The sequence below is a fragment of the Hyaena hyaena genome, unplaced genomic scaffold, assembly GCF_003009895.1.
Source record: "Hyaena hyaena isolate Hyena2069 unplaced genomic scaffold, ASM300989v1 scaffold_378, whole genome shotgun sequence".
NCBI classification, from domain to species: domain Eukaryota; kingdom Metazoa; phylum Chordata; class Mammalia; order Carnivora; family Hyaenidae; genus Hyaena; species Hyaena hyaena.
Genome location: NW_024081009.1, coordinates 70,633 through 94,753, shown reverse-complemented (window position 1 = coordinate 94,753; position 24,121 = coordinate 70,633). Strand labels below are relative to the sequence as shown.

The following is a 24,121-nucleotide window of genomic DNA, read 5'->3' as shown; positions in this document are numbered from 1 at the left end:
AAGTGCGATGATCACATTGAAATTGAAAAATTGGTTTAAGTTTACTGTAATTGTAGTCCTTAAAAATCCTAGTGGTAGAAGTCCTCTTTTCGTTCAGCTTTAGTTCCCACATGTGTAATGAAATGTAGGGAATGAGGTGAAGTCCTGGAAAAAATGATGCAAGTTATCAGAGAAATAATAAATGAGTTTTACATTAAAGCTTAACAAAGAATTAGAATTGTTGAAGCTAACAAAGAAATATCTATGACTTGGCTTGTTACCTTGTAAATTATATAATGGATTTTCATGAGGAGTCCATGAATGTATTTATTCTGGCTCCATAGAAAAATGAAGTCAACAAGGTCCTGAGGAAGAACATCCTGAGTTAAGTATAAAACAGAATAAAAACCCTAGACAAACCTTTAGGATCTATCCCTGAGGCCCTTTAAGGAGACGGTGTCTAGTCCTTAAAGATAGCGGCTACCTTAAAGGCAGGGGCTGAGCCAGTGATCAGGCTGGCAGCTAGCCCCAGTGTCTGTCAGCAACTTGGAATCCTAAGCTCTCAACATTCAAGTATTTATTCCAAGGAGGGAATTACCATTTAAAATCCTAAATATTCTGATCCTAAATCCAATATTGGCTCTGGACTTAAAAAAATCTTTAGGTTGTCATATGTTTTGGTATATTTTATTTATTTTTATTAGATTATTTCCTTCTGAGACTGGGGGGGAAGTACATTGTTTTTTTAATTGTCGTCTCTCAAACTTGAGATCTATAGCTCTCTGTGAATTGGAGGGTTCTACAGACTGCTTTTCCTACCTTTTTTCCTTGCTCAAATGACTTCCAGCACAGTGATTGGAGAGTGTGGGACTCCTTTAATAGTAATGAAATGTAAGAAACAGCAAATACATGTCTGAAGTAAAGTACAGATATTGATGTTATTAATAATACTAACCTCTGGATTGCACATGTGTAGTCACTGTTTTCTCTGTGATACATTATCCTTCCCTTGGCTAAGGTTTGTTTTTGCCTCACACATGTACCTTGAGTATGTGTAATCTGGTGTGATAAGAGGCTAGCTGTTGAGTCAAAGCTACAATACCCGGGACAAAAAACAAAGCCGTTTGAGTTAGTCCAGGTGCCAGAATGACATCCGCTCTGAGCACTAAGCATAGGTGGCTGGTGATAGGAATGTACCAGGGCACTATAAATGGCCACGACATGGAGCCATGGCCCCTACCTGTTCCTTAACACCCCAACCAGGACGTGCAAGTTGTCCTGCAAATGACACCCCATCCAGTTTCATTAGAATGAGATCTGAAGATATAACTTCTCTCCCCAGTACTGGCCACCTAGTGCTCAGATGGAGTCCCAGATATGATAGTGACTCTACCAGTCTTTGGCAATGGTTACTCCGTAGATGGCTGTCTTTAAAATGTCTGAAGACTTTGAAGATAGTGTGTTTGTATAGAGATGTAAAATGTAATTACTTTTAAGAAATGTTCATAGTTTTGCTGACAGTGGTATTTTATCTTTTTACTCTGTAAGCAGCCCCTGAGGCCCAGAAGGTTCTGGAAATCTTACACAGAGTACAAAATGATGACTTAGCTGTAGAGCCATCAGAGAAATTGGGACTATCTCAATGAGATCCCTAACTAGGATTGTTCCTCCTAGGTGGATAGCATTTTTTCATGCTTTTATGTCATATAAAATATCTCCATCTCTTTTGGGAAGCTGTCTGGCCAGTGTCTACTAATTACAGGTATTTTATTTTCTAAAGTTTTGCTTTAATAAATTAATTCCCTTTCAGTTTTAATGCAGCAGTTGAAATTCTTCAGTTGTAAAGGCTATATTTGTTACCCTCATAAATGATTATTTTCTGTATATAAGAAACTCCATGACATAGAATTTGGGGGTGAAGTAGCTGAACACCAGGTAGCAGTGCTAGGTTTTATGGAAAGAGACAAACCTCAAAACATTTAAAAATTTAATCAGATAATCAAGTACAGTCTCAACAGGACCCCCAGTGCAATTCTTTTGTTTTCACTGTGTTCCTCTGCTCTTTTCAAGTGATCTTTATTCACTAAAACAGAAGATTTACCAGCTAATAAGAAAGTCATATCAAATTTGTATTATCTTTTGGCCAGGTTATCAATTTTTCCTTTCCAAAGTATGTTTGAACCTGTTGAAAAAGTAGTTTATTTTATAGTTTTGAGAAGGCAGTTCTGTTACATACTGTTGTTATTCATGATACTTTATTTGAATAAATCTTCAAATCTCAGTCAGTGGCAAGGCAATAAAAATTTTGCTTTTGATGGGAGGGTATGGTTTTCATTTTTATTGAAGAGATCTAAATTTCACCATTAAATACTAAGCCTAAGTATATGCTGGCGTTAGGTCAAGATTTCTGAAATACAAAGCTCAAACAGATGACTGGAAAGATGTAGAATATATTAGAAAATCTTGGGGGGGGTGGTAAATTCTCTCAAATATTTATGCGTTTAGTGACACAAGTAAACTGTAAGGAGACCATGATGTGTAAAACTTTGAATTGGAATCAGAGGAAAACCTATTTAGGACAGAAGGGAGGTCCTTGTTGCTGAGAAGAGTATCCCCTTGACTTCAGACAAACTAAAAGACTCTTGTCAGTTTACAGAAACCACTGAATTGCACAAAATCCCCAGTAGGCAGGAGAAACAGTATCAACAGGAGAGATGAAGGATTTGGGATGTGGGAATTGGCTAGTCTGCAGAGAGCAGGGCTGCCTGGGCCAGAGGTCAGAAATGCAAATGGAGGCTGCTGGAGGTCAAGTCCAGAAGCTGTGGCTTAGAAGAGCAGGCTAGAAGTCTAGATGCAGAGCGGTTAGTGCATTTCTCAAAAGCCTTTGCTGTCCAGTTAAGTTCCTAGGAGGTTTTCCTCAAAGAGGGAAAAAATTCTTTACTAAGATTTTGTTGAGGGGCGCCCGGGTGTCTCAGTCAGTGAAGCGTCCCGACTCCTGATTTTGTCTCAGGTCACTATCCCATGGTTTGTGAGATAGAGGCCTGCATTGGGCTCCATGCCATTAGCGTAGAGCCTGCTTGGGATATACTCTCTCTCTCTCTCTTTCTCTCTCTCTCTCTCTCAAAATAAATAAATAAACCTTTATAGAAAAAAAAAAAAGGATTTTGTTTAGGGGCCCCTGGCTGGTTCAGTCAGTAGAGCATGTCACTCTTGATCTCGTATGATTCTGAGCCCCACGCTGGGTGTAGAGATTAAATAAATACATAGATGGAGAGATAAAGTTTTTTTAATATTGAAATAAAACAATGTTAAAGTAATGGGATTTGATTTGTATACAAAATTATGGTCATTTAAGATATGGATTATCAGTGGGAGTAAATTAAATATAGCATTCTAATAATAGCCTCCGTATTTATTCTGGCGTATAAGGGATTATAGAATCCCATTTTATTTTATTTTATTTTTATTTTATTTTATTCTTTAAAAATCTTTTTAAGTTTATTTATTTTGAGATAGAGTGAGAGTGGAGGAGGGGCACAGAGATGGGGGGGAATCTCAAACAGGCTCTATGCCGCCAATGCAGAGCCTGATGGCAGGGCCCAAACCCATGAAACTGTAAGATTATGACCTGAGATATGAGCTGAGATCAGGAGTCAGGTTCTCAACCAACGGAGCCACCCCAGTGCCCCTAGGATCCCTTTTTAAAGTGATCTTGTGAACCATCTGATTTTTGGTTATATGATCCTTATTGAAAAACAACTCTATTGATTCTACAAATGTCAAGATTTCCTTTGGGTATCTGTACCATTTCATGGTAGATACAGAACATGGGAATTTTTTAAAAATTATTCCTAGGCTATTCAGGAGCTACCTGTAGATCATTGCTAAATTATTTTTGGTTAAAGTGATGTCTGAAAATTCGTTCATTTGTTTTTTAATACCTCTCTTACTAGTATGTAGGTGTGGTTGGTTAGAGTCAGGAGTACAGTGTTACTGTTGAAAGTGCCTGTCATTCCTTTCTTACGGCTATTGTAACCAAAATACCGTAAATTGGGTGGTTTAAACTACATAAATTTACTCTCTCATAGTTCAGGAGGCCAGAAATCCAAAACCAAGAAGTTGACAGACGATGTTTCCTCTGAAGCCTCTAGGGAGGATCATTTTTTGATGTTCTGTGGCTTGTGGAGCATAGCTTCATTCTCTGCCTTCATTCTCACACAGTGTTGCCCCTGTGTGTCTCTGTGTCTTCTCTCCCTTTATAAGGACATCAGTCGTATTGAATATAGGCCCACCCTACTCCAGTGTGATCTCATCTTAACTAAGGACAGTTCTGTGACCCTATCTCCAAAGGTTCTAATCTGAAGTTCTGGGAGTTAGAACTTAAACATATCTTTTTAGATGACCTACCTCAGCCTATAAGGATGCCTAAGGCAAATTCTCTTGTCTTGTCTTTTAGAGACAGTAGCTTTTTAAATAGGATTATTTAGATTTGAGTGAGATAGATTTATCAGATCATCAATACTTGTGTAGAAGATAGAAATACTCTTTCCATAGGTGATAAATGGCAAGCATTCTCTAAAACTGATACAGTGCAAGAACTATTTAAGGATCAACTCTAAAAGGCACTGTCAAATGTGTTGGAGATATAAGGCTTAATAAGACATGGCCCTTTTTTAAGAGAAGTTTCAGTTTACTGCTTTAACTCCAGATTCTTCTCCCAAAATCTAAGAAGCATCGCTGACGGACTATCTTTAGATGACTTTTATTTATAAGTGTAAATAGCTAAAATCATTTCAAGAACATGAAGAATTAACGTAGGAATTGTTATATGTAATCATAGTCTCTGGTGCATCCATTTTTGTGTTCAAGCAGGCGCTCTTGTTCTTAGAATATACGGTTTAATATTTCCCCAGAGATGTTTTGGCATCATCATACCCTGTGTTTATGCTTTAATATATATGATGGCTGATGAATCTCTGGAGATCAAATTTTTGAATTCTTACTGGAAACAATAGAAAAGTAGTTTATGTTTGATAAACGTGATTGCTAAAAATCTCAGTCTTCCAAAGCAGCCAGTCCTCAAAGATAAAATGTTGTGGAACTTCACTAGTGCACTGTAGTTTATAGTTTAAACTATCTATTGTATGGTTATCTCCAGAGAGTTTATTGTGCCTTGCATTCATGGTCCATGAAAGGGTAAAAAGGAGCTAAAGATATTTTACCTTTTTTTTTTAAATTGGGAAACTCCTTTTGAGAGACAGTTCAGAGACCATGCTATTCTTGAAGATAATTCATTGGGTCAGAAAGAGGATTTTGATTTTACCTAAGGATTCTACGTCTCAGTCCAGAATTCTTTTAAGCCATGAATGATTCATACTACATATTCTTTGCTGGGGAGGCATATCTCTAATGATAGTTGAAAGTTTTTTTCAGACAAGAAAAGACCTCTTTTGAGTTTCAATTTCCAGTCTGTTAAATTGACATCCAGTCAGCAATCCAGCTCATCCTGAAGCCAAGGGAATTGTAGTATGAGATGAACGGTTATTGATTTAATAGTTCTTTGGTTAGGTTAACCTTGCTTACAGTATTGTCTTTATAGATATGGCAGCATAAATTGTATTATGGGCATCTGCCCTGGAATATAGTCTTGTTTTTCTGGTTGCCATTCTTATAAGAAAAATACACTGAATATAGGGAAGGTCTGGAGACTGACTACTGTAGTGTTCAGGAAAGAAGGTTGAATAGATTTTACTTGAAAGTGCATTAAGGGGCGCCTGGGTGGCTTAGTCGGTTAAGCGTCCGACTTTCGCTTAGGTCATGATCTCGCGGTTCGTGGGTTCAAGCCCCACGTCGGGCTCTGTGCTGACTGCCAGCTCAGAGCCTGGAGCCTGTTTCAGTCTGTGACTCCCTCTCTCTGTGACCCTCCCCTGCTCATGCTGTCTCTCTCTCTCCTAGAAATAAAAAATAAATAAATAAATAAATAAAAAAGTGCATTAAAAATTTAGATTCGGATATTTTGCAGAAATGAAGGTGGAATCAAGAAAAGGAGGTGGGTGAAAGCATGGTAGAGGGAAGAGGTGAAGGGAGCTAGCATTTGATTCTCAACTCGGGTAGGTGATTTAAAGATTTTGATAAAGGGCTAATGCCAAATCTTGGTATATTTTTAATATGCCAAGTCTCCAAACCTTAACATCTATTAGGCATATACAAAAGAAATATAGTTTTCATATATTGGTATTTTTATTGACTACTAATGTGAAAATGGGTTGATAATAGAAAATTCAGACTTCTTTAGGAAATCCTCTGATGGTAATGGTGTTAGATATCTGAAGAATCTTTATGTATGTTTTTTATGAATTCATTTTATGTCCTGTTCCCTAAGGAGCTTTTACTAGCAGCAAGGCTTCATTGTGCTTTCTCTCAATGAACTTGATTTTTAAAAACTTAGTTTAGGTTTGACCATATCAGTGAGTGGGAATGACTAGGGGGTTGTGATGGTTCACTTAGAGTTAGAATAAATGATAGATCTAAAAACAAAATCTTTTTTTTTTTTTTTTTTTACTTTGTTCAGCATCTTTCATATTAGTTATCTTTCTAGAAATAGTTTGAGGAAACTTTAATCCAAATAAAAAATAAAAAAGGCACTTGGAACCTTTTGTAATATTTTTCTTACATAAATATGGTTTTAATAGAGCCATACCAAAAGTTGATTTCTTTAAAACAATTTTTTTTGTGTGTGTTACTCATTTTTGAGGGCAGGGGAGGGGCAGAGAGAGAGGGAGGCACAGAATCCAAAGCAGGTTTCAGGCTCTGAGCTGTCAGCACAGAGCCCAACACGGGGCTCAAACTTGGGAATGGCGAGATCATGACCTGAGCTGAAGTCGGATGCTCAATGAACTGGTGCCCCTAGAGTTACTGTTAAATTCACACCACCCAGGCACCCCAAGAATTACTTTCTTTCTTTCTTTCTTTCTTTTTTTTAATGTTTTATTTATTTCTAGGAGAGAGAGAGACACCGTGAGCAGGGGAGGGTCAGAGAGAGAGGGAGTCACAGACTCTGAAACAGGCTCCAGGCTCTGAGCTGGCAGTCAGCACAGAGCCCGATGCGGGGCTCGAACCCACAAACCGCGAGATCATGACCTGAGCGAAAGTCAGACGCTTAACCGACTAAGCCACCCAGGAGCCCCAAGAATTACTTTCTTAACTGTTAAAAAGAAATCAGAAAATTGTTTCTTGAGTCAGAAAATAAGGTCGCAATGGAAATTTGATATTGTTCCTGCCTACTTTCCTGTTCTGAGCGTAATCATAACTAGTGTGTTAAAGCACAGACTCATTCCAAAAAAATCTTTCTATCATCAGTTATTTGGCTTTTCCAACCCAAAGTTATAACCAGATTTCTACTTGATTTAAAGGGGCTTACTTTTTCTCAACTCTATCAAATATATAGGTGCCAAGATACTTGTGTTTATTCTCCAGCCATTTTACAGTGTTTTGACCTTCTTCCTCTGTGCAACATCTTTTATGTCTCTAGGCAGCAGGAAAGGATAAATTCACAGAGGGAAGAGATAGAAAGACAACGGAAAATGTTAGCAAAGCGGAAACCCCCTGCCATGGGACAGGCCCCTCCAGCAACCAATGAGCAGAAACAGCGGAAAAGCAAGACCAACGGAGCTGAAAATGAAACGTATGTTCTTTATTAATTTGGACTCTGTGAGATGCCACACTCTTCCCCAAAATACAAATGCCCTATGGAGTGCCACTGGAAAAAGGATAAATTACAGGGGTATCTAGGGTATAAGGTTTCTTTTAGTTACATTGGTGAATTTGCTCACAATTTCTGTAAAAACTGTGTAAAATTCATTCATTTTCCTTCTATGAAAACCATGTAAAATGCATTCATTTTCCTAGTCCTGATCTTAGGTATTTTTTTCCTTTTTGTTGGGGGTGGTTGGGTATATTTTGGGGTTTGTTTATGTTCGTTTTTTTTTTTTTTAATTTTTTTAAATGTTTTATTTATTTCTGAGAGAGAGAGACAGCGTGAGCAGGGGAGGATCAGAGAGAGAGGGAGACACAGAATCTGAAACAGTCTCCAGGCTCTGAACTGGCTGTCAGCACAGAGCCTGATGTGGGGCTCGAACCCACGAACTGTGAGATCATGACCTGAGCTGAAGTCGGACACTTAACCGACTGAGCCACCCAGGTGCCCCTGTTTGTTTTTACTTTTATTGAGATACAACTGACGTATAGCATTGTATCAGTTTTTGGTGTACAACATAATGATTTGATATGTGTATATATTATAAAATGATTCTCATAATAAGTTTAGTTAACATCCATCGTCTCACAAAGTTATAATTTTTTTCTTTGAGAATTTTATGATCTACCCTCAGCTCCTTTCAAATCTACAATATGGTATTGTTAACTTTAGACACCATGCTATGTATATCTATTTATATATATGTATGTATCACTGTTTCTTTCTCCATTTATCCACTCATGGACACTAAGGGTTTTTTCATGTCTTAACTGTTGTGAATAATCCGGCAGTAAAGATGGGGTACGTAGGTCTTTTTGAGAGAGTGATTTCATTTCCTTTGGATAAATATCCAGAAGTGAAATTACGAAGTCATATGATAGTTCTATTTTTTGAAGAACTGCCATGCTGTTTTCTGTAGTGGCTGCGCCAATTTACATTCCCACCAGCACTGCACAAGAGTTCCCTTTTCTCTACATCCTCACCAACACTTCTTGTTTCTTCTCTTTTTAATTATTATTTAGGTATATTCAAATGAGCGGGAGAAATAAGGTCATTTGACATCATGGTCTTTGGCCCCTCTCACAACAGATATGATGTCATCATGGTGGTCAGATGACACAGTTGCTTATGTCTGGTTCTGGGTTAAGGTGCATTGGTATTATCTTAGGGGGATTACCTGGCTGCTCTTTCAGACTGCAAAATGTACAACTAAAGAATGCCCTTAACTGGTCTAAAGAGCACTTAGTTGACAGTCACAAAAACTGTAGGAGCAAGCCAAGAAAAAAAAATAGGTATTATTTTAGGAAAAGGATATATTCCCAGTAAGCCAAATCTTGACATCACCAATATTTCTTCCTATTCTGTGGACATGTGAGACATCAGTATCTTCAGTTGCAGTGTAGTCTTTTCTACTGCCAATCAGAAGGTATCACATAGCTGCCATGAATGGGAGGGAAAGCAGAGCCTTAGTATACATGCTTGCTTTTTTCACCCCTGCCCTGTGTCAGATTTCCCTAGTCGATCATCACATTCTTTTTTTCTTTAAATTGTTTTTATTTGAAAATTTTTTAATGTTTATTTATTTTTGAGATAGAGACAGAGCGTGAGCAGGGGATAGGGAGAGAGAGGGAGACAGAATCCAAAGCAGGCTCCAGGCTCTGAGCTCTCAGCACAGAGCACGACATGGGGCTTGAACCCACAAACTGCGAGATCATGACCAGATCCTAAGTCAGACACTTAACTGACTGAGCCACCCAGGTACCCCTCTTTAAATTTTTTTAATGTTTAGTTTTGAGAGAGAGAGAGACAGAGACAGAGAGAAACCAAGTGCAAGCAGCAGAGGGGCAGTGAGAGAGGGAGACACAGAATCTGAAACAGGCTCCAGGCTCTGAGCTGTCAGCACAGAGCCCGACGTGGGGTCAAACCCATGCACCATGAGATCATGACCTGAGCTGAAGTCAGACACTTAGCTGACTGAGCCACCCAGGCTCCCGTGATCATCCCATTCCTGACCACTAAGAGATACTTTCTCTAGGGCAGGAGTTGACAGGTTTTTCTATACAGGGCATGCTAAATACTTTAGGCTTTGTAGGCAGGCTGGTCTTTGTTGCAACTACTCTGCACTGCTGACTGTTGTAGCCTGAAAGCAGCCGTAGACAATACATAAATGAATGGGTATTGGCTGTGTTCCAATAAAACTTTATTTACAAAAGCAGACTGTGAGCTGAATGGTCCATGGGTCAACTAAGCAGGAACTGCCAAACAGAATTGATAAGGGAAATAAAATCTGTATATAATTTATCTATTTAAAATACTTCTTATACGTAATACGAAGGCATTTAAGTCATTGCCTCTGTCTTCAAGAATCTCTCAAATTAAAAAAGGAATAAAAGATCTATACACAGTAGTGTAGACAATCTCTGAAGAATTAATGGTGACCATGAAGCAGATTCCTGAATTGGATGTTTGAAATTTATTTATTTATTTATTTATTTATTTAATTTTATTTTTTTATTTATTTCTAGGAGAGAGAGAGAGAGAGACAGCGTGAGCAGGGGAGGGTCAGAGAGAGAGGGAGTCACAGACTGAAACAGGCTCCAGGCTCTGAGCTGGCAGTCAGCACAGAGCCCGACGTGGGGCTCGAACCCATGAACCGCGAGATCATGACCTAAGCGAAAGTTGGACGCTTAACCGACTAAGCCACCCAGGCGCCCCGGATGTTTGAAATTTAAAATACATTTTTCATAGAAACAGTCGTCAGTATTGTAATCAGTGTATCTATAGTGGCTTCATTGGTTTTTCAGGGGAAAAAGAGATTTTGGAAAGCAGTCATGGTGGGAGTCTTTGAAAATAAGTTTTAGGTTTAAAGATAGACAAAAGTTAACGATATTGTATAATTTATTGAAGAATATGTCTTTTGCCTTTATGTTTTTATATCAGTTCTCAAGAACATGAACCTGCAGTCCACCTCACGTGTACATGTGTACTACACTCATGTCGAAAGTCCATGACATCCCATTCCAATGAGAAAGAAGGCTTACCACCATTCTTTACTTCATACATACTTGGTGTTTTGGGGAGCCTTTTCCTTGACATTCATTTAGTAAATTTAAGTTAAATGCTTATTGTACAGTTGGCCCTATTCCGGACACTGGGGATACAGAGCTAAAGGATACAGCCCCAGCCATAGGAGCTCACAGTTTATTTAGGGAAAATGAACAGATGAATAAACTAATTTCATTGAGGATAGTGATAAAAGTATACACAGTGAATAAACTTGGAAAATATCTTCATTATTGTAACTAAATATTTCACTAAATATTTTAAAGCTAGATTTTAAATTTAAAATATTTTCTTTCAGAAAGTCCAAGTAGGAACCCAGATTTGAAAGATCTCTGGGCAAATGTTGTACACATTAATCTGATTATTATCTTCGTTTGTGACCACTCCCAGATTTATTTCGTGAAGAGACTGTTCCTCCAGTATTACTTGAAAATTATTTAATGCTAACGTAGAAGACTATTGGCTTAGAAGTAAGAAAGAAGATATAGGCTGTTTCCTTGCCATAGAACAATAATTAGAACTCAGTCTAGGCCAGTAGTGTGCCAGTAAGCAGTTGCCATCTGGAGTGCTGGGTAAAATCCAAGCTGGAAGGCTTTTAGTCCAGTTTTTAATTAAAGTGTCTGTGAACTTAAAGTATCATTCGTTTGGCGGGAAGCCAAAAACGGCCCTCTGGAGCCTTAGAGTGAGTCACATTATTACCTCTGATATCGATCCTGTTTCAGGCAGAGAGAATCTCTAACTGTAATTTTTCATTTCTCCTTTTTCTGCTGGTGTGATATGGAGTATGGATGCAGGTACTTCTGGCTCTGTGAAGGGACAGGTGTAACAGCCCTAGTGGATGTATTTCTTCGTTAGTCTCTTTTAGTCAGACCTCAAAGTCCGTTACATAGCTCTTCCTGATTGATAGGATAGCTGTTTCTTCTTTCTCCTGTTCTTTGGAATACAGCTGAACAGTGACATCTAAGTCTATGTGTGTGCTTCTAGAATGTGAAGGAGATGAAGATGGCGGAGTAAGCTATCGCTTATTAAATGCTCATTCTTAAGATACAAAGTTATGATTGGAGTAGGTGGAACACAACAAGTGACTACCCATCAGGTCAGCCCTTTGAGAATTGTATTCAAATACCATTTTGCAACTAGGGATTATTTCACATTCTCACTTGGTAGTCACAACAGCTTTCTTGGGACAATTGCATGCTGCAGTTTTAAGAAACTGAGACAAGTTAAAAAGTTGCTTGTCCAAGGTCAATGTGACCCTTGGACAATGTGACTCAGGCCCTTGGCCTGAGTTGCACTTTGAACCCTAGACCTCAGACTCCAACTCCTGGACCCTTCCTCTATGTTGTTCTACTCCTTGTTATCATGGTATCAGAGTCTTAAGAGGTTCTCAGAAATCATCAAATCCATTGGCTTTTTATTATTACTGTCTCTTCAAAAAAAAAAAAGTTCAGGCATGTAATTTTTGGCTACCTCTCCCAGTGGATTTTCATCTGAGTTTGTATAGATGAAACTCATTTTATAAATAATGTAAAAATATAAGCTCATTTATTTTTCTCTTTTTTCTTTACAAATTAGCTTCCTTTCTTCATGTCACATCTAATAAATCACAGAAGTTTTCTTTTGTCAAATTGCAAGATAATCTAGCTTTTAGTTATTTTAACAAGCGAACTGACTTTACCATATGGCCTGCTTTGGCATTTCTCTTTTAACAGACACACTACAATTTCAAATAGTTTACTGGAATTTCTACCATTATCTTCCAGGTTAACATTAGCAGAATACCATGAACAAGAAGAAATCTTCAAACTAAGATTAGGTCATCTTAAAAAGGTAGGTATAATGAGAAAAATGTGTCTGGAGAAATCATTTTACATGTAGTTTTAAAGCAAATGCCATAGTTGGACATACCTGCTAAAATCTGGGGAGTTCTTCTCCCCATCATATCCTGTATTTCTAATGGGAAAATTCATGTCTTTCAGTTTTTGAGTCAACTCCAGCCACCCAATGAGAGCACATTTTCAACCAATGATGTAGCAGTAGATAACTCTGCATCTCTCATAAAGCTTCATAAGTAGCTATCCTTAGAGTAAAAATTAAATATTCAGTATGAGCAGGTGGTTCAGATTTGATCTGAAAGCTCTTAATATTTTAAATTACAAAGTAGCTCTTATATCTTGCCTAAACTTGTACCAACTATGTTATAATACAAAGGCACCTACATAAAAATTGTTATTGATGATGTTCACAGAGGTGTCTTAAATATAGCTTGCCCATCTCCTAAATTCAGCAGCCCGTACATTTTTGGTAGATGCTACTTATGGTGATGGTGGTCAGTAAGCATTTAATATACTGCTGTTGGTGTGTGTTTTTCCCACTTGGTTCTCAGATCTTGTTAAATGAGTGGAACTTAAGGCGCCAAGCATAATCCATGCTTACAGAGCAGAACCAGATAAAGAACTTGATTTTGTTTAGAAAACAAACAAACAAACAAAAACCCAATTATATGCCTGTAGGTAAATACAGAGAACATTTCTGAAAATTTACACAGGATACTTAACAGCAGTTACATCTGGGAAATGGGCATGGAGATGAGGGAGCAGGGCAGCAGAGGGCTTTTTTCTTACTTGTACTTGTTTGTATGGTTTGAATTTTATTTATTTGCTATGGGCTTGTTTTTTGCTATTAAAATTCTAGTTCTTAAAAAAAATCCTTTTCAATGTGGAGGAAACATTTTCCTTGAGTTTTTCAAAAGAGAAATGTCTGTTTTTGAAATGAGATTCTGAAAAGGTAGTTTCCTGTGTTCTGAGCTGTTTCTTTCCTTTTCACTTTAGGAGGAAGCAGAGATCCAGGCAGAGCTGGAAAGGCTAGAAAGGGTTAGAAATCTACATATCAGGGAACTAAAAAGGATACATAATGAAGATAATTCACAGTAAGCAACTTGGGGGTATTATGTTGGGTTGGAGATTGCTGAACACTTTCTGACATGAATTGAACGGTCTAGAATGATGTTTCTGCTTAATATAAATTGGGTAAACGATTCCATAGTGTAGTTAGCTCAATTGCAGGGTGTGATACAGGTTTGTGAACACAACTGTGACTTGCTTTAGTTTAAATATATATATATATTAGATTTATATGTTAAATATGTGTCTATACATACAGCATTTTCATATAAGTAGGGTCACTGCACAGTATAGCTTTGCAGTTGTAGGTGTTTGGGAGGGAGCAGATTTCAGATGCCTGCAGAGCCCTGCTAAATGGAAGCGTGGGCGACAGTGTGGTGTCGTGGAAAGGCTCCTGGGTTGAGGTGGCACTTTTGGAATGACCTTTCAGGGCCATTTTGGGTGCCGAGATCTTAAACAAGGCTGTCTTAAAGTTTAGCGTGTTAATTGTAGATGAATGCCCACTTTTGTTTATGAGCCATTTAAAGGATTGAAACTCCAAAGTAGATTAAAATGGGAAATAGCTTCAGTTTGTAATCTTTTCTTTCCTATGTTTTTCTGACCCTGAAAAATGATTTTTTTGGACCTAGCTATTGCTTGTGTTTTTTTTTTTGTTGGGCCAGTGTGAACCGTGGGTTTTTCTTTCTGTAAGGTGGCAGGCCATAGCAGCTACCATGACCGAGCACTCTGTATGTGTCAGGTATAGAGCTAAGTGCCCTTAAGCTGTCTTCGCGATAGCCCAACAAAATTAAGTTGACTTGACCAGGAACCCACAACTGTGTGACTAAACAAAGAGCTGAACTTGCCGTGACTCCAGGCTGACCACCACGCAGCAGCGGCGCCCCTCTCTTCAGCCATCCCACTGTCTCAGTAAAATCGTTTTTCTAGGATTGGAGCTATTTAAGCTCAGGAGCCAGGTAGAAATAGTTTTAAAGTTATTTTTCAGAATCTCTCCTGTCTTTGTCTTATTGTTAGAAAACAACACAAGGTGGAATCCTTTGTGGCAGAAACAATTCTATCATGAGACTGTCTCGAAGAGGGAAAATGAGCGTACATAGAATATGGGACTTACTTACTTTATAATCAGATCTGTTTTTAAGGCCGTGTAAAATATCTTGGAATTTTATTGTATTAATTTTGGAATGGTGGGAACAGGTGGCTTTTGAATACTTTGGAGGAACTGAGTAGCACACTTTGAAAATCCCTGATCTCCTGTAGTCTGTACCCTGCTCACTTCATAGCCAGACAGAAAGCAGAAAGGTCAACAGGGGTCACAGGCCCAGTTGTGGCTGTGCTAGCAGCTGCACCTTATGGCTCTATAGCCAGTGCCATTCCTCGTTTTCATGTGGTGTCTCTGAACTAGGTAACTTACTTCATGTTCACAGTTAGCTCTTTTGGTGGGTGGTGTTACCAAACTATTAGTAGCAGCTATAATCATGTGTATAGCATGTTACATATTCCAGGAATTTCTCCCAGTGAATCTGGAAGATTGTGTGGTCCTTGACCTCAGGATGTTCTGTATTCCCTGTTTCCACAGATTTAAAGATCATCCAACGCTAAATGACAGATATTTGTTGTTACATCTTTTGGGTAGAGGAGGTTTCAGTGAAGTTTACAAGGTAAGTGTAAGAAACTGGATACAAAGACTAAGGATTAAATTATTGGTTATTACTGACTTGGAGAATATTAAGAATAGTGATAATTGTGGGTTGCTATCTATTGGTTGAAATTCACAAACTTCCTAAGGCAGGATACAGTATTTTGCCTTGTTTTCAAGTTTGGAAAATTAAACAAACAAACAAACAAAAAAAAACCCAGGAAGGAAAAACAGTGCTCTTTATGAAATTATGGTGGTTTTTATTGTTTCTGTACTTCCTGCCCCACATTTGTTAGAAATAAGTATGGGGGCACCTGGTTGGCTCAGTTGGTTAAGTGTCTGACTTTGGCTCAGGTCATGATCTCGCGGTTCGTGAATTTGAGCCCCATGTTGGGCTCTGTGCTGACAGCTCAGAGCCTGGAACCTGCTTCAGATTCTGTGTCTCCCTCTCTCTCTCTGCTCCCTTCCCCCAAACATTTTTTTAATGTTTGGTTTTTTTTTGAGAGACACAGAGCACGAGTGGGGGAGGGGCAGAGAGAGAGGGAGACACAGAATCTGAAACAGGCTCCAGGCTCCGAGCGGTCAGTACAGAACCCGATGCGGAGCTTGAACCCACGAACTGTGAGATCATCACCTGAGCCGAAGTTGGATGCTCAACTAACGGAGCCAACCAGGCGCCCCAAAACTTTTTTTCTAAAGAAATAACCATGTGTTACTTTTATTCTTGTGATTAAAAAAAAAAAAAAAGATGCATTAAAGTTAATTCTTATTTGAAAACCTGCTTCTTATTTTTAAGAAGTTCTCCTCTTCTAAGAGTGGTAAGTAGCCCTGGGATCCTGAAGAAGCATCCTGACTTCAGCAGGGCCGGTGAGGGTCAGACCACTGTGCCTCTAGTTGATTTGTACTAAAGGAGAAATTCAGCAGGTTTTCAGTATAGCTGCAGCTCCATAACATGCTCACCAGTCATCACCTTGTTTCTGTAGGTGTTTCTGGCACCAGGATTTTACATGCAGAGTCGGTTTATTAAATGGTCTTTACTGCCTAGCCCTGTGAATTCCCTTTTCCTGAAGTGCAGCCTTCACTGTTGGGATTTATGTTATGCCCTCTGAATTTATATTTGGGAAATTGAGCAAAATAATGTGTTCATTTCAGATAAAAACAGTAAAAACTAGTTCTGTACCTCCCTTTCTTTTAAAAGATATTTTATATTTATTTATTTTTAAATATTTTAATTATTAATTTTTTTTAAATGTTTATTCATTTTTGAGAGAGAGACAGAGCATGAGCAGGGTAGGGACAGAAAGAGAGGGAAACACAGAATCCAAAGCAGGCTCCAGGCTCTGAGCTGTCAGCACAGAGCCCAACGCGGGGCTTGAACTCATGAACTGTGAGATCAAGACCTGAGCTGAAGTTCAACACTTAACCGACTGAGCCACTTAGGCACCCTAAATATTTTAGTTTTAAGTGATCTCTATAACCAATGTGGGGACTGAACTCACAACCCCGCAGTCAAGAGTTGCACACTCTACTGACTGAGCCACCCAGGCATACACCACCCCTCATATTTTTTATTGCGTTAAAAAACAACTATTTTATGTAACCATTAGTGTCTCTCTCTATATATGTATATATGTGTATATATGTTTTTTGATTGAAGTTTAGTTGGCATACATGATATATTTGTTTCAGGTATACAACATAATGATTTGACAATTTTCTTTGTGTTAATTTTTACTCTGATGATATATTAAAAAATTTACCATTTTAAGTGTACAATTCATTTGCATTAAGTATATTCATAACGTTGTACATCTATTACTGTCCACTTCCAGAATGAGAATATTATTTTTAGTGTACTGTTGGGTTTGATTTTTTAGTATTTATATTTATATTTTTTATCTGTGTTCATGAGTGCAACTGGCCCATACTCCTCTTTTGTGTGCAGGCATCATTGTTTAGCTATTATATCCTAGTTATCCAGAGTAAGTGGTGAAATTTCTTTTTTCCCATGCCCTGGAATGCATTGCATAGGAATCGTTGCCTCCTTAAAAGTTAGAGTAGACTCAGAATCACATGGGTAGGTGTCGTTGTAGAGGAAAACATTTTGATCACTTTTTCAGTTCCTTTTACGAATATTGATTTATTCAGATTTTCTCCCCCTTCTTAAGTCAGTTTTGATAATTTTCCTGGAAGATCCCCTATTTTACCTTGATTTAAAAATGTCATCCATGGGGCACCTTGCGTGGCTCAGTCAGTAAAGTGTCCGACTCTAGGTTTCAGCTCAGGTCATCGTCTCATGGTTCGTTTGTGTCTAGCTCTGTGTTGACAGTGTGGAGCCTGCTTGGGATTTTCTTTCTCTCCCTTTCTGCCCCTCCTCTACTCTCAAGCTTATGTTCTCTCTGTCTCTTTCTCTCTCAAAATAAATAAACAAACATTAAAAAAATATATCATCCATACCTTAGTTTTTTCTCTTTTTTATTAAATGTTTATTTTTATTCATTTTTAATTTTTTACTTTTTGAGAGAGAAAGAGCGTGAGAGTAGGGGAAGGGCAAAGAGATGGAGACAGAATCTGAAGCAGGCTCCAGGCTCCACGCTGCAAATTGTCAGTACAGATCCCGACGTGGGCCTCAAAACTTACTACTAGTAAGATCATGACGGAACTAAAGTTGGACTGAGCCACCCAGGGACCTCTGAAGTGTTTATTTTTATATCTCTTGAGTGATAGGTCAGAGCTGAGTCAATGGTTTTTTTTCCTAAGAATCAACTTTTCGTTTTGTTCATCAAGTCTACTTTTTGATTTTTTTCATTAACTTTTGCTTTTAATATTTCCTTCCTTTTGCTTTGTTTTTGTTTTCATTCTTGAATCAAATACTGAGTGTATTTTTTATGTTTGGTAATTTTTAAAATTGTAGTACAAGAACAAAATTTACCATCATAATCATTTTTAAGTGTACAATTTAGTAGTGTTAGGTATAATTTATATTGTTGTAAAACAGATCTCCAGAGTTTTTTCATCTTGGAAAACTGAAACTTTACCCATTTATCAATACCTATTAATCAATAAGTCTCCTTTCTCAGCCCCTGGTGACTGCCATTCTGAAACTTTCTGTTTCAGTGAATTTGACTACCTTTAGATACCTGTATAAGTGGAATCACAGTATTTGACTTTTTGTGACTGGTTCAGTTGACTCAGCATAATGTTCTCAAAGCTTATCCACGTTGATGTGATAGGATTTCCTTCTTTAAAGGCTGAATAATATTGCATTGTATGCATATACTTCATTATCTTTGTCCAGTCATCTGGCAGTGGGTGTTGGGGTTGCTTCCTCTCCTGGTCTGTAGTGAATAGTGCTGCTTTGAACATGCATGTGCACATACCTCATAGAGGCCTTGCTTTTAATTCTTTTGGCTGTAAATTCAGCCAAAATTCAAGTGAAACAGATGCTTTTTTAAAATCATCAGCATTTGTTCTTGTTGCTTCCCAGTTACTTGTTAGTGATTTCTTCATCCTATTTTTTTCCAGTGTGTTCCTTATACATGTTAACATTCCTGAAATTTAGGTGCTTCTTCCAATGATGTGTAAATTCCATGTAGCGATTTGTTTTTTGTTCTTCTCCACTCTCCAGAAGCCCTTCTTAAATCAGTGGTGGATCATGGTGTCTTGGATTCAGAAATATGGTGTAGTAGATGGACAAAAAGATACTTGTAGTATCATTAGTGCTTTTACAAATTAGGTGATATTTGATCTGGCTTTTAATGGCTTGAAATGGTTTTCTGCAGCAAAGGTGTGATGTTCTATAAGCTTGCAGGTGGACTTCTGGGTCTGTGAGAAAAGTAGAGTTCAGAAGTTTCCATTTTTGTGAGATAATGTATTCTGTTTGAATTGTGTAGTTTTTATGTTTAAAAAATTCTGGTTTAAATTTAGTATAAATTAGAAGTTTTTTGTGTAAGTAACCGTCTCTTACAGTTAGTGCTTTCCTACAGGTAGCTTACATTTTAAAAGGTCCATAGAACAGTAGTCATGGCTATTCCTGTGCCTGTTGCTTTCATCTATTCATAACATTTATGGAAACTGGTAGCTAGACGGTGATAGTGCTGGAACTGGAGTATTAAGTTTCTTATCTGAACTTTAATTTTTTTTAAAGTTTATTTTGAGAGAGAGCCTGCTCAGGGGAAGGGCAAAGAGAGAGAATCCCAAGCAGGCTCCACGTTATCAGCGCAGAGCCCAACGTGGTGCTCAATCCTAGAAACCATATGAGACCATGACCTGAGCCAAAATCAAGAGTCTGAGGCTTAACCCCAAGCCACCCAACTGCCCCTCATTTCAACTTTAAAAACAAGAAAAACTGTTCATTCCAAAGGAGTTCTTTTATATAGAACTACCCTGCTATGTTAAAATACTACTCGCTTTACCAACTGAGACTTATACCCAGCATCCTCACAAACCCCCCTGTTCCCTACCCCCTGTGATCCAGCACTACCTAGCTGATACAGGATTTTCCAGCAGTGGCGGTCCTTGGGGGAAAGTATGTCCCTTTCTTTGAACAGTGCTGGAGAAGTGACCTGGTGTGACTGACTTCAGACATGTTGGCATCAAAAACTGCTTTTTATTTTCCCGTCATATGGGTGGGGCTAAAGGCAGGGCTGTTCTTTTATTTGTATTTTAATAAACACAGTATAACAAATTATGAGGTTATTTTCTAAACAAACAGTGAAGAGGTGTATCTGGAGGGGTTATTTCTCAAGGAGCCGATAGTGTGTGTCCCCAGCATTTCAGAAGTGTCCTGTCCCAGTGTCAGCAGAGGGGCAATATAGCCCAAGGGGAGTGAGGTCCTAGAGAGGGTGGATGATGTCCGCAGAGTGAACTGTTTGGAGGTGACTGGTAGGTGCAGGCTGTTGTGCTGTTTGTGCTCTGTACTGGGTTGTTTCCTAAGCCCCTTGGTGCCAGTGCGTCTGGAGACTTCTAAATTATCTGATCACAAGTTTCAAGAGAATGGTTGCAACTCTGAAACAAGTATGTGATGTGTTATCATCCACTGTTGTATTTATTTTATAATGCATTTCTGGTTTTGAATCATGGATGTGTTAAATAAAAGCTTCGAGTCCATTTTTTGCCTATAATTCTTGTTAGCATTTATCCAGAACATAATTTATCCCTTTTCTTTGCAGGCATTTGATCTAACAGAACAAAGATACGTAGCTGTGAAAATTCACCAGTTAAATAAAAACTGGAGAGATGAGAAAAAGGAGAATTACCACAAGTAAGTGGTCCTAAAGCATCTGATTTTTCAAAATTTGGTAGGAGCAGCTGTAGTTTGAGCACTGTGCTAACAGCTGTACACGCATTATTGTTGTTCATTTAATCCTTATGACTGTCCTGGGAGAGTGAAGAGGTTTTCCATCTTACTGATGAGCATATTGAAACTTAACAGAATTTCAGTAATAGTGAAGAAATGTCTGAGCTGGTATTTAAATCTAGACTTCCCTTAATCCAAAACCCATGCTCTTCAACCTCCCTTTCCACTGTGTGTGTAACATTAGCTACAGTAAACAAGTAAAGCTCGGGAACCGTCTCGCTGTCTGTAGAAAGCAGATGATGGAGTTCCTTCAGTGCCTGGGCATCCTGAGGGGCTCTGAGCAGGGCTTTTCCCTGACCGTTCGGTCATTTCTTCATGGAGGAAATGGGGAGGTGGGGCACCTGGGGTCCCCTGTTGACTTCAGTGGTGCTTGTTTGACATTCAGTTTCTCATTGCTGTGTCCCCCTCCCCCTCAGTTTCCCCTCCGGATTCTCTGTGCTCAGGGTCCTGAATGCCACTGGCTGGCGCCCCTCCTGTCTGTTGGGAGAAGGGCTGGAGGGTGACTTCTTGAATAGAATGAATAGAATGAATAATTATTACACGTACAGGTGTAAATTTCTTTGATCCACTAATGGCAGGTTTTGCTTGTTTCCCCCACCCCACCCCAAGCTTCAGAAGGTTGGAATTCACGGCTCATTCAGTTTGGAGGCCCCTTGGAGGCCATGCATAACTGATTTGCTATTAGGATCCCCACTAGGCTTTGTATTGTTTCCTTATTGTAGACACAAGTACTGAATTAGACATGTCCTAACCCTGGAAGGAGAAGACATCCACTTTTAATTTAAACAACTCACCTCCTTTCTCCCCTCCTCTCTGTGAAAGTTTTGTTTTTTCTTACAAGTTGTACTTTGAAGGAAAAAAAGCAGTGGACTTTGAAGTGGCCTTCTTTTTTTTTAATTTTAAAGTTTATTTTATTTTGGGGGGGCCACAAGTGGTGAAGGGGCAGAGAGAGAGGAAGAATCCTAAGCAGGCTCCATACCATCAGCGCAGAGCCTGATGCGGGGCTTGAACCCACAAATCACGAGATCATGACCTGACCAGAGCGAAAATCAAGTCAGGCGCTTAACCGACTGAGCCACCTAGGCGCCCTGAAATAGCCTTTTAATTGGCTTCTAAATCTCAGGGGGAAAGTAAAACATTTCTGCATCATCAACAGTTCTTGGGGCCTAGACCAAGGCAACTCTTGCTGTGTACATGTGACTTCTCAGGGGTCCAGGAACTCCCCCTATTCTGTGCTGAATGGCACTCAGCACCGGAGAAGTGAAGGTTCCTGTGGCGTTAAGAGAAGTCGGGCTTAGCAGAGGTAGGAAAAGGGATGAAGAGTGGTTTATGCGTGACACCCTGTGTGTGTATCTTACGTGACAGGCAGCTGCAGTCCAGATGCTTCTGAGGAACAGTTACTTTATTACAAGCACATTCCAGTCACTTGGCATGCAGGGACGAATGGCATGCCATAGTGAATGCCAGGAGCACTTCAGAGAAGGAAGCCACATGTTGCTCTGACCAGTTATAAATGAGAAATGTCCCCCTTATATTGAGACCCTCAGAGTGCGTAGGGAGTTGGAATGGTACTTGCTCCTCTTTAAAAATGCCTTCCAGCTATCCTTGGAGCCTGTTCTGTATCCTACGTGTGCCCTGACCACTCTGAACCACTTGACTTTATGAGGGGCCAGCCTTGAGAAGGTGGTTCCTGTGCTGGGATTTGCAAATACTTGGCCTAGTCACAGCATCCAGCTTTTAGGCCGGCCCTAAAGAGAACTCTGCTGGGGAATACCGTGGTGACTGCAGGTGGGGTCCTGCTCACCTTGGCCTTTTGAAACAGTGAGGGATCGAAGCCTGGACCATGTACTTCCATGACACATCTGGCAAGCTGTTTTGAGTGCTGATGGGTAGAGGTTGGGTATGTTCCTCACGTTTCTTTACCAGACAGAGTCATAGAGCAAGTGAAGGGGTTGTCTTCAGCTGTCTGAGCTCTTTACTGGTGCAGCTCCAGCTCACGGTGGTGCCTTTCTGCTCTTCACCAGAGGTGGGAATCATGGCACCCACATATCTTTTCTGGAGCCGTCTCTGCAGGGGCCACTTCCTAGCTGACAGACACGTGGGGCTCGGGGACGGAGTGTGCAAAGTTCTTAAGACCTCCATTCACGCTTAGGGAGAAATTCTAAAGGACTTCTACCTTTTTTTGAAAGATTTTGCTCAATATGAAATCATACTGATGAATACAGGCTATACAGATAATAGTGAATTAGCAAAATGTCATTAACTCTTTTGAACTTTCAGAGGTTTATGTCAAACATATAACAGATTTTAGAGTGTACCTTAAAAAATTTAGTATTAAACTAAAAAGTGGTACCCTTTAGTGTTGTGGTAACATAATAAAATATGAAAATGCTGCTATTCTTTTGTATGGTAATGTCTGATTGCTTTTCCTTTCGTGGCAGTGACTTTCCAGTCCCATCTGGAATCAAGACATTTATTTGAGTAAAAAAGGAGGAAGGACTCAAAATAAAAGCTTGTTTTGTTTAATTTTGAGTTCTGTTCTGCACCTCCTTTCCTTCTCCCACAAACAAAAAACAAACTGATAATTTTGCTTTTTCATCATTAAAGCATTAGTAGGTGTTATAAGATTTTTTTTTTGCAAGATTTCCCTAACTTCCCCAAATAACATATTAACTCTACAATAGAAAACCTTTCATATAAAGCTGTCCACAGAAATAATTTTATCTGAATTAGTTCGTGTACACTTGTGTATGATGGCCTAATTTTTTATGATGAAGTCATTTTGAAAGTCTGAATATATATCCACTAAAAAAGAGTAAAAGACTAACATGTTAGCAGATAAGGTTCTTCCAGTTTCTTTTTCTTTTTTTAATGTTTTTATTTATTTCTGAGAGAGAGAGAGAGCGAGAGAGCGTGAGCAGGGGAGGGTCAGAGAGAGAGGGAGTGACAGACTCTGAAACAGGCTCCAGGCTCTGAGCTAGCTGTCAGCACAGAGCCCGACGCGGGGCTCGAACCCACGAACCGTGAGATCATGACCTGAGCCGAAGTCCGATGCTTAACCAACTGAGCCACCAGGTGGCTCCAGTTTCTAATTAAGGTTTCTGTAGTGCATTATCCCTGGGATGCTAAATGAAAAACTGAACATATGACGGATATGGAAGAGCCACTGTCTTGCCTGATGAAGCTCAAGAAGTGGGCCTAAGCCTCATGTGATGCTAGGAGAGTGTGCCCCATGCTCCGGGATGCAGCAAATGTCCTTAGCTGGCGAGACTTTAAATGACCCTTCTTTTGGTTCTTAAGTTTTGCCTCCTTTAGTTTCCTCTATTTGTTATGCCTTGACAGAGAAATCAGTCTGTGCCCTGAAATGCACAACAAAATCGAAAAGTTAAAACAGAAGGACAGAGAACTGTAGATTTTTAGTATGT

At 39.1% G+C, this 24,121-nt stretch overlaps 1 protein-coding gene across 2 annotated transcripts in view; it reads left to right on the top strand.

The window, feature by feature from the left end:
• Window positions 1-24,121, top strand: part of TLK2 (tousled like kinase 2) — a 121,278-nt gene that overhangs the window by 78,958 nt on the left and 18,199 nt on the right. For both annotated transcript variants that reach the window (XM_039250656.1, XM_039250655.1), the window contains 5 exons: window positions 7,511-7,663; window positions 12,562-12,628; window positions 13,630-13,727; window positions 15,278-15,359; window positions 20,509-20,600. In XM_039250656.1, coding sequence (XP_039106587.1) covers window positions 7,511-7,663; window positions 12,562-12,628; window positions 13,630-13,727; window positions 15,278-15,359; window positions 20,509-20,600 — 492 coding nt within the window. The remainder of the gene's footprint in view (window positions 1-7,510; window positions 7,664-12,561; window positions 12,629-13,629; window positions 13,728-15,277; window positions 15,360-20,508; window positions 20,601-24,121) is intronic.